We start from the raw sequence: 10,180 nt of genomic DNA on the forward strand, positions 1-10,180 counted from the left end.
GGAATGCCGCGTTGTTATCGCGGCCAGGCGCAGTTTTCCTCGTCCTTCGTTAAGTGATCGATCGATCGTACAAAGGTAAAATGCGCGATGCATAATAATATTGCGCCAATAGGCCTCGATCGTTGTCCTCGAGTTGAAAAATGAGAGAAGGAGAGACCCAGCGCGACCGGCCGGGCCCCGATATATCTCCCTATACCATGCAGTCCCAGCCGCGACGGAAGCGGCAGTCGACGACTTTACTGACCTCGGGTTCCCCGCCATGCTCACCCACTCGACCTCTCCTCTACTTTATCATCCCTAAGGGAAGGCGGGAAGTCGGGCGGGAGCGCGCGAAACTCGGACGTCGTCGGCGGGATATGGCCTCTTCCGTCGTCGTAACGGCCTACCAACGATGGCTCGGCCTTGAACGTAGCCAGGCCGGATAGGTCTCAGGGCCCGACGACGAATACCACCTGGCCTGCGCGTGTCCCCGTAGCACGAAAGCATGGTTGCGGGACGAGAGAGAGAGAGAGAGAGACAGAGAGAGAGAGAGAGAGAGATAGAGATAGGGACAGAGTGAGAGGCGGTGGCGGTGGCGGTGGCGGTGGCGGTAACGGCGGCCTTAGCGGTGGCGGAGGCGGTGGCGGCAGCCGCTTGGCGCTACGTACACCCACCTCTTGGTATAGGCGTGCGCGCGCGATCTCGTGCGTTCGCGCGCGCCTACATGTGTGACGGTTGTACGCGCGCGCGCGAATACGACTGGCGTTGAGAGGCCATCGTTTAAGGCGCGTACCGTCAACCGAGAGATTGATAAGGGCGACGGCTACGACGAGTCGCGCGATACACGGCGATCGGACCCGCGAGGCAGAGGGAAACCGGAAGGCTACGAGTCTCGTCCGAGCGACTGCGTTACACGGCGCCGCGTGTCGCGTAGTTTTTATCCGCCATCGCGCGATTGTCGGTGAACGAGCGTGCGAGAGGTTGTAGTGGCGAGGGACGGGCAGGGCAGGGACGGAAGGGGAGCGAGCGCGACGTCGGCCAGGGAGAGGGAGGAGATAGAATTGCGCGCGGGCGAGCGAGCGAGTGAGCGCAATTGCGGCAGCGGGACGAGAGGCAGAGTTGCTGGCTGGAGTGCGCGCCGCGTGTGCTACTGTTCCGCTTGACGTCGGCAAAAAGTCGTCGAGGCCGAGGAAAAAGGGCTAGCGGGTCGCGGCAGGGTGTCCATTTTTTATTTCGACACGCGTTCCACGTACGGCTCGACCTAATCCGTAGATAGGATTGTCGGGCGGGTCGTGGTGGTGGTTGATTTTGGTTGGGCGAGAGTGCGGGGCGGGGGGGAACGACAGGAAGGACGAGGACGACAACGACGATAACGACGACAACGACGTAGACGACAACGACAACGACGACAACGACGACAACGACGACAACGACGACAACGACGACGAAGACGACGAAGACGACGAAGACAGGCAGCAGCAGCGGCGGCAGCGGCGGCTTTCGTTCGTTGCGCGGCGGCTCGGCGCGGGAGGCGCGGTGGGACGGGAGTATAGCGACGTTGAGCGAGGAGGAACGGCCGTGGAGAGGGAGAGACGTGTTGCGAGAGTCGCGGACGACGGAGAGTGAAAGAGAAACGCATATCTAGGCGCATTTTTATGCATGATAGTGCATATTGAGCAAGGCCCGGGGTTGCAGTTAATACGAGAAACAAGCGCGAGACTGATCACGAACTTTTGGATCGCGCGTGCGCTGATGCTGGCACACGTCGGAATGCAGCTGGCGAGGTAAAGGACAATTTGAAATAAAGGATAGAACGTTTGGAATAGCAGAAGCTACGAATACGGGGATACAGGGCGCTTGGGAGGAATCATCGTAGTGGGATTTCGTTTAACCGTCGCTTCCTTCATCGATTAAAGAGCGATCGGGTTGCCATCGTGTGGCCCGTCCATCCGTGTGCCATAATATCCTCGTAAGAATTCCGAATTCCGAATCTGAATCAGCGCTCGGCGGCACACGCCTCTTCTTTTCAACTCTATCCGGGAAAAAATTGCATCACTGCAATTTTAATCAAACGGCTTTAAGCTGGAATCCACGGCGAAAATGGCACCCGAGATGATAAATAAGAATCGGATGATGGTCTTTAAGAACAAAGGGAAGGACCAGGATGTAAGTATGATATATTATTGCCATTTGCTTCCCTTGCAGCGCTTGTCGGCCGTTGGCGAAGGGGCGCGACGGGCGTTTGCGTTATATATAATGTCGCTCGGCTCGCTCATCGACGACGGTTTCCAAGGCGTGCAAAGTGAGAAAGATGTTATGACGAGATTGAGTGAGAGCAAGAGAGCAAGAGAGCAAGAGAGCAAGAGAGCGAGAGAGCAAGAGAGAGAGAGAGAGAGAGAGCAAGAGCAAGAGAGAGAGAGACAGAGAGACAGAGAGAGAGAGAGAGATAAAAACCGAGAGATTGCGTGGGTATGCGTGCGCGTGCGTGTGCGAGCGAGAGAGGGAGCGAGTGTGTAGGTCGTGAGTGCATGAGGGAGTGAGTGAGGGAGTGAGCGAGTGATGAGCGAGAGTGAGAATGAGAATGAGAATTAGAGAGCGAGCGAGCGAGCGAGCGAGCGAGCGTGAGTTAGTGAGAGAACGTGAAGAGAGAGAAGAGAACTAGAACGGGAACGAGAGAGAACATGAGTAACAGATGGAACGGAACGAGGGTGAGTGGGAGAGAGGAAGAAAGAATGAGTAAGTAAGCAGGTGGAAATAGCGAGAGAGAAAGAGAAAGAGAGAGAGAGAGAGAGAGAGAGAGAGAGAGAGATAGAACGAAGGCGCTGGAAAAGGAGAGGAAGAGCGCGAGAGGAGAAGAATATTGTAGCACGGATGCTCGCTATACCACCATGCATCTTTAGCTACATTATTTTTCTTTTCATCCACTTCCTCGGTCCTTTCATATTTTTACTTTATATTCCAAAACCTTGTTTGTTTTCCACACTTTTTTTTATTAGAATGTGCAGCTATGGATTTTTGATTGAACGCCTGGAGTCTGGGAGAAATTTTTTATGTGATTTATGAATATGAATATCTTTTTGTTGATACACTTCTTGCTTTGAATGGCTTGAGATTGTTGGAAAGCCTGATAGTTTTGACTGTATTTTTAGGATGAAAGTATGTGTCATAGAGAAAAGAAGAATTCTTGTATGAATCATTGTAAGCTTACTTTGATCTTAAGTTTGAAGACTAATGGTGCGATTCGTATGTAATGCAAGGATTATTACTTGAATGTACCTGACTTGAATAATTATGCAATTGTGAGATGTAAGAAGCGAAGTTGGATTTATGAGATATTTGAAAGTTGAAACAGAGTTGAGTGCTTATGATATTGGAGTTGAAAGTATTATGAATTATGGTTGAATGTATTAACTCCTTGCGTGTGGATGGCGTGTATCGTCACTGAGCAAGTGAGCTTGAAATGTGGAAATGCATAAGTGCGATTAAAATCGATTGAACAGAATCTTCTAATCATTTTCAGCCCACGTAGCTAATTTTGCTCCCACACCCAAGGGGTTAAAGATGTACAGTCTTATGAAAGGTTAGCTTGATTCAAATGTACCATTATTCATGAAACTTCAACCATGTGTAAGACTTTTAATATATTATATATTCTATTTATATTTTACACTTCATATATTACATTTCACTCAACTTAAAAAATTTATATCGAACTATTCACTAGACTTATTTTTAATATTAATCATTAATTATACAATACTTAGAAAATGGTTTATCGTTAATAAATAATATATCGCTTTTGCATTTAATAATTGTAATGTTGTAATGTTGTGTCTCACCATTAGCAGTGATAACGCATTAAATTTTACTGCACGAATCCATGGTTAATATTAAGAATAAGTCAATAATTTTCAACAATCACTAAAGATACATTGATCGATAAAGATGTAGTTAAGTAACTTTTTGATAATATGCCATTGTAAATATTAAAATATGTAAAAAAAAAACAATCATTGTCTTGCCTTTTTATTTGTATTTTAATACTTTATTTATCTTACTAAATTATCTGGCTTCTATTGCAATACATTGTCACAATTTATTCACACATTTAAAGTAATAAAGTAATTGCAGATCTAATATATCGTAATATTTATAATTTTATAGGAAATGCGAAGAAGGAGAAACGAGGTTACGGTGGAATTGAGAAAAAATAAACGAGAAGAAACTCTTCAAAAGAAACGAAATGTTCCTGTAACAGATTCCACTGGTATTTTAGGAACATACTTTGCCTATAATATATACTCCTCTATATCTGTTTACTCTACTTATTTGCCTATCATTTTCTATTATTAGACGAGGATGACATCGACAAACAATTAGCGAGAACCAATTTGGAAGAATTGGTAAGGAAAGCTGGCAGTTTAGAACCGCTTGTTCAAATACAAGCTGTGCAGTCTGCGAGAAAATTACTGTCGTCCGATCGTAATCCACCCATCGATCCCCTCATAGAAAGTGGTATTCTACCAATTTTGGTGAAATGTCTGGAACAGAACAATAAGTAAGTTGTCGCAACTCGAAGTAAGCGAGCATTGTTTAAAAGAAAAAAACATTTGTCAAATTGTAACTCGTGTTTTTCTATCAGTCCATCTCTTCAGTTTGAGGCCGCATGGGCATTAACGAATATTGCAAGCGGAACATCTGCTCAAACAAATGCAGTTGTTCAAGCGGGTGCCGTTCCACTATTTTTACAATTATTGCTTTCGAGTCAACAGAATGTTTGCGAGCAGGCAGTTTGGGCATTGGGTAAGTACGCAAAAAATCATTGGCATTTGTAATATTATTTAATTAGACTTTGCATTCGGGATCAAAAAGAAAATTCGTCGCTTTTGTGTGCAGGTAACATTATTGGAGACGGTCCAAGATTAAGAGACTATGTAATACAACTTGGAGTTGTACCACCGTTATTAACGTTTATTAAGCCAGACATACCTCTTACGTTTTTGCGTAATGTCACGTGGGTCATCGTTAACTTGTGTAGAAATAAAGATCCACCTCCACCGCTTGAGACAATACATGAAATTTTACCAGCATTGAAAGTTCTTATACATCACATGGACATGAATGTTAGTTTCCCATCTTAATTTCAGAATTTCCCAATAACAAATATTCGATATTTAATATTTATGGTCAACGCTTCACTCTTACGCAGTGACTTCCTTTAAAATAATATTAACGATGATTATCTAATTTCTCCTTGTAGATTCTCGTTGACACAGTATGGGCATTGAGTTATCTAACGGACGGTGGCAATGACCAAATTCAAATTGTTATAGACAGCGGCGTTGTACCATATTTAGTTCCACTCCTTGCACACAAAGAAGTCAAAGTTCAAACCGCTGCTCTTAGAGCAGTTGGCAATATCGTCACTGGCACAGACGAACAGACACAAGTAGTTTTGAATTGCAACGCATTATCTCATCTTCCGCACCTCTTGAAACATTCAAAGGAAAAAATTTGCAAAGAAGCAGTATGGTTCCTTTCGAATATAACAGCTGGTAATCAGCAACAAGTTCAAGCTGTTATCGATGCAGGCTTATTACCTCTTATTATTCGTAATTTATCGAAGGTAAATGCATCGGAGGAAATTTGCCAGCGGTTAAATATTTTTCTAATATAACTAACTCGATATCCACTGCTTTTAGGGAGAATTCCAAACGCAAAAAGAAGCAGCTTGGGCGATTAGTAATTTAACTATTAGTGGCAATATGGAACAGGTTGCTCAGCTTGTTAAGGAAGGTGTCGTTGGTCCATTCTGTGACTTACTTTCTTGTAAAGATAATCAAGTCGTCCAAGTTGTACTCGATGGAATTCATAATATGCTCAAATTAGCTGGAACGCAAGTTGAAGTTGTAGCAAATATGATCGAAGAATGCTTTGGTTTGGATAAAATCGAGGCATTGCAGGCTCATGAGAACGTAGATATTTATAAATTAGCATATGATATCATCGAGCAATACTTTTCAGACGATGTAAGTATTTATCTCACAAAGTGTCATTTCTTTTCTAATACACGTATCGCACGTTTTGTCGATTTGTTTATTATGAGCACATATTTCTGAATATTATCATTATCATAGGTTTTACAAGATAAATCTATTTGCGTAAATTAAAGTCGAATCGGTTCGATAAGAAAAAACGAAAATTTGTTATTAATCGTTAGAAAACAAGAGCCCCTAAGAACATGAAAATCATTTAATAGATAAAGTACGATAATTTTAATAATACTTAATTTTAGCTGTACGGTAATAATTGCTAGCTATTTTTTTCTTTTTCTTTTGTTTAACACAGTAACATATTGAAATAACCAGTTTTACATAGATTTTTTTTTGTTTTTTGTTTTATTTCTTCCACCTTCGATGAGTTAAGCTAAAAAAAATTTTCCAAGTACTCGTTCGTCTATCAATTCGTTACGATTTTTGTATTTTGAAACGCGTGCTCTTAGCATCGGAATTAATCTCTGAATCTATACTCAATTTATTATTTAAAATATGCCAACGGAGTTTTCTAGTAAAAGCTCTGCTCTCCATTAAGCCAACTACTAAGTAAATAATATTTTTAGGCTGACGATACGAATCTAGGACCACCAATTACAGAAGAAGGCTATGACTTTGATCCTCCGATAACAGCTCCAATTGAAGGATTTAAATTTTGAGTGATCCTTGAAAGTTCCCTACCCAATTGTGCCGTCCCCTGATAAAACTCCAGTCTAAAGCCGTTCTGCTTTCCTTCCTCCTATCCTTTTTCCACATCTCTTTATTGCTCCGGTCGATGCGTAGTTAAAATAAAATGGTATATGATGCGCGTTGGAACTGAACCAAGAAATTTTAATAAATGGGCCCAAAGACAGATGCAGACGACCCAAAAGAAACCGGCCCTGATTATGACGGGCTAACATTATTGAGATAACAAAATAAGGGGCCGTTTGACTTTCGACGATCTGTGCGAACGAGAAGACCTGAAGAATAAGTCAACGACGAATCAAATCGACTGAGTTCTTTTGTTCTTCATTCTTTTTATGATATTTGATTTAACATTTATAATGTTTACATCGTGAAACAAGTCTAATTAAGATGCTGATCAGTTGATAGGACATTGCGTAAATTATTTCTTTTCAAGCTTTTTAATGAGAAAGTTGATCATTGTTGTTTGAACAGAACACGCGTGATTATTAAACTTTGATTATGAGAGAGAGAGAGAGAGAGAGAGAGAGAGAGAGAGAGAAAATAAATAAATAAATAAATAAATAAATAAATAAAACAGCAACTATTGGCCTTTTGATGAAGCATTAATAATTACACTTGTACGGTCCGCCGAGTCTTGGTTCTTATGTTACATTTATAATTACTTTGTGTATATTTTAGGCATGATAAATCGATAACAGTCTCAATTTCTAAGAGAGCAAATCTAATAATTATTATTAATTATTAGCGTAATTAATAACTACGAGCGTTCTGTAAGAAAGTGAGCAACAATACAAATGTAGCGTATATTAGATACCGTGGCTGTAACGATCAAGTTTCTTATTCTATCTGAAATTAACAATGTATATTTTTTCTTTAAATACATTGACGAATTAAATTTATACACTGTGGTAATTTTTTAATCCTCATTTTAGCAATAATAAAAAGAATGAAAATATTTTATAAAACTTTTAATTAATAATTAATAATTATCTAATATAAAATATTTATTCATCTGTGTATATAATTGTTGGATCGGCAAAGTTATGTAAGTCATCTGCAAATAATTCTTCTGGTAAAGCTTCTTTCTGAAGATTTGGAAAATAAGTTGGGAAACGTGGAGTTACGTTTAATGCTTTGGAAGTTTTAAACGGTAAAACGGTGTCATAAATTTGAACAAAACTGTTTGTTGCGCCAGCTACGGCATCTCCGTGAATCCAAATAATATTGTATTTTGTATTCATTCGAATTATCTGAAATTGTAGAATCACTAATAAATACTTTTAATCAAATATTGATAAAGATGAAAGGAAATATATCGTCATAGTGAAACTTACTCTTTGGCCTCTTATAATGCGATACCGATTTCCCATATGACCGGGCATTTTTGTTCCTGGTAATACACGGGCTTTATGGCTTCCAGAGCCAATATTTCCTGGTCTCCTATGTGTTTTTGTAACTCCATGGCTAGCGGGCATACCATGAAATCCCCATCTCTTCATTACACCTTGAAATCCTCTATCGATTCTACAAAAAGTCAATAAAGTAAAGTAAATTTTAATGTCAATAGGTCATTATTATATTAATTTGAAATTTTAAAGATGACGCTAGAATTTATACATCTAATTACTAAATATAATGACAATAATATTTGATTTATCTTTATATTCTAATATCCCAACTTAGGTTAAAATTTAATCTCGTTCAAAGTAAATGTAATACGCTTGTACTATAATTATTGTAATTAAATTCCTGTTTTTCCTTACTTAGAAAATACTTACGTTTTTCCTCTAATATCGATGAAATCGCCAATTTGAAAGTGAGATGCGCTTAACGGAGTGCCAGGTTGCAGTGCAGCTTCGGGGGATATGGAAAATCTGGCCAATAAACGTTTTGGCATTACTCCCGAATCATTGAATAGCCCACAGTACTCTTTAGTAAACTAAGTACATAGATAATGTTAATAACATTATGATAGTAATTATGATATACAATCTGTTTGGAGTAAAATTAATAGTAATAACACAATTCAAAATAAGTACCAATTGAGGGTCGCAACTTTCAGCTCCCACGATAAGGCAGCCCATAGTTCTTGGCCACACGGTCTTTCGTTTTGATATCATGGGCTTATATTCCTCTGGTGGTATATATTTAATCACGTGATTATCGGACACCTAAAAAAATCATCACTCGTACAGTAAAGCGTTATCGTTAATAGATATCTGTAACCGGCTTATGCTTTAATTTGTTATACTATCGAAACGGTGAGCTACAAATTTCTGTACGTTATATTTTAGGATCGTACAAAAGAGAAGTAAATACTTTATTCTATCGATACTATTCTATCATATTCAATATGTATTAGGTATTAAATCGTACACTAATTAAGATACCTTGGCACATATCTTTCTAAACTCGAGCATATAATAAGACTTGTGTCGTTTGTTGAATTTAATGAAAATAACTTTGCCACAAAACTTACTTGAAGCATGGTGGTTATAATTTTTTTTCCATTTTTTAACCACAGTGGCACTATACCTATTTTCTTAGCAATAACACCAACTCGTCTATAATGTGGTTGCCATTCGGTTATTGGTTCGATCGTGTCTAGCTTTAAGGGAGAAAACCTCTCAATGTCATTATTCGATGGCGCATACTTGTCTTTTATAACCTGCTGTATAAATTCTTTATTCTCCGGCGTTAAGTCATCTCTGTGTTGCTAAAAATGCATAATTCGACGATGTAATTTAATATATCGAAGCTGTTAAGTATAATGTTTTGATTGTGCGTACCACTCGATTCTGCTTAATTAGCCACGGAGATAACCTTTTCCTCGGCGGTGGATTCAATAGCTTTTTCCCTCGGCTCGTTATCGTAAAGGTCTCTAATCTATAAATAACGAGAGCTTAGAAAAGAAAATAAGACGGGACAATATTGCATTACGTACGTTGGCTTAAGAAAGTTTCTCACGGCCTGCTGACCAACGCAAACTTTTAAAATGCTGTTCATGTTCTAACATGAAATCGCACGTGCATCGAAGCCCCGATAAACAACAGCATCAGCACGAGCCGATCGTTGTTTTATTGTCTTAAACGCAGTTACAACATCACATTGAATTTATTTAAGACTGGAAGCGGAGCCGACTTTCGTCCCTGTTGAATCGAAAGGTGCTTTCACTGTCCTACGGGTGGTAGCACTGACGACCAGCCGGTAACCTGAAATGGCCTGAAAAACCTGAGTGTTCCCGCGACTTTTGAAGATATATATTTTTTTTAGACAAAGCGCAATTGGCATCAGTGTTTAGCGCATAGCTGCTTTATTTGTTTATTGTCAATAGGTCATTGCTGTTACATCATTGCTAAAAATTTAATAAAAATAAATTTCTTATTTGTTGAATTTCAGTAATTTTAGTATTTATTTATTTATATTTCGCATTTCGTATAATCAATCGTGCTGCGCTA

General features: G+C 39.9%; 3 protein-coding genes across 4 annotated transcripts in view; 1 reads left to right on the top strand and 2 right to left on the bottom strand.

Moving 5' to 3' along the window:
- Amacr (Alpha-methylacyl-CoA racemase) overlaps positions 1 to 493 on the bottom strand; it is a 4,321-nt gene extending 3,828 nt beyond the window's left edge. Inside the window, exon 1 of the mRNA XM_011507537.1 lies at positions 387 to 493. The gene's annotated coding sequence lies outside the window, so the exon portion shown is untranslated. The remainder of the gene's footprint in view (positions 1 to 386) is intronic.
- Positions 494 to 1,511: 1,018 nt separating this feature from the next.
- On the top strand, positions 1,512 to 7,228 carry Kap-alpha3 (karyopherin alpha3). 2 transcript variants are annotated; one of them, XM_011507540.1, is made up of 8 exons: positions 1,512 to 2,145; positions 4,144 to 4,246; positions 4,333 to 4,537; positions 4,622 to 4,782; positions 4,876 to 5,102; positions 5,240 to 5,605; positions 5,682 to 6,008; positions 6,599 to 7,228. In XM_011507540.1, exons 1-8 carry the CDS (start codon positions 2,080 to 2,082, stop codon positions 6,689 to 6,691), a joined length of 1,548 nt encoding a protein of 515 aa, XP_011505842.1. In that variant the 5' UTR covers positions 1,512 to 2,079; the 3' UTR covers positions 6,692 to 7,228. The 2 variants fall into 2 exon arrangements, with proteins under 2 accessions (XP_011505842.1, XP_011505843.1); XM_011507541.1 differs by lacking the exon at positions 1,512 to 2,145 and adding an exon at positions 3,574 to 3,606.
- Positions 7,229 to 7,675: 447 nt separating this feature from the next.
- On the bottom strand, positions 7,676 to 9,909 carry mRpL3 (mitochondrial ribosomal protein L3). Its single transcript, XM_011507543.1, has 7 exons — positions 9,667 to 9,909; positions 9,512 to 9,608; positions 9,202 to 9,438; positions 8,762 to 8,893; positions 8,501 to 8,661; positions 8,057 to 8,246; positions 7,676 to 7,972 (listed from the first exon to the last, which is right to left on the bottom strand). The coding sequence occupies exons 1-7, from the start codon at positions 9,726 to 9,728 to the stop codon at positions 7,727 to 7,729; spliced, it is 1,125 nt and encodes a 374-aa protein (XP_011505845.1). The 5' UTR covers positions 9,729 to 9,909; the 3' UTR covers positions 7,676 to 7,726.
- Between the last annotated feature and the right edge of the window lie 271 nt (positions 9,910 to 10,180).

Source organism: Ceratosolen solmsi, unplaced genomic scaffold, assembly GCF_000503995.2.
Source record: "Ceratosolen solmsi marchali unplaced genomic scaffold, CerSol_1.0 scaffold1, whole genome shotgun sequence".
Lineage (NCBI taxonomy): Eukaryota > Metazoa > Arthropoda > Insecta > Hymenoptera > Agaonidae > Ceratosolen > Ceratosolen solmsi.

What these genes read in the sequence shown, in the direction of transcription:
- Kap-alpha3 (XM_011507540.1), top strand. Translation starts at nt 2,080, where the DNA reads ATGGCACCCGAGATGATAAATAAGAATCGGATGATGGTCTTTAAGAAC. An exon ending in TCCTGTAACAGATTCCACTG is followed by an intron (nt 4,247 to 4,332) that starts GTATTTTAGGAA and finishes TTCTATTATTAG; the next exon opens with ACGAGGATGACATCGACAAA. An exon ending in TGTCTGGAACAGAACAATAA is followed by an intron (nt 4,538 to 4,621) that starts GTAAGTTGTCGC and finishes TTTTTCTATCAG; the next exon opens with TCCATCTCTTCAGTTTGAGG.
- mRpL3 (XM_011507543.1), bottom strand. Translation starts at nt 9,728, where the DNA reads ATGAACAGCATTTTAAAAGTTTGCGTTGGTCAGCAGGCCGTGAGAAAC. An exon ending in ATCGATATTAGAGGAAAAAC is followed by an intron (nt 8,247 to 8,500) that starts GTAAGTATTTTC and finishes GACTTTTTGTAG; the next exon opens with AATCGATAGAGGATTTCAAG. An exon ending in GCATTATAAGAGGCCAAAGA is followed by an intron (nt 7,973 to 8,056) that starts GTAAGTTTCACT and finishes CTACAATTTCAG; the next exon opens with ATAATTCGAATGAATACAAA.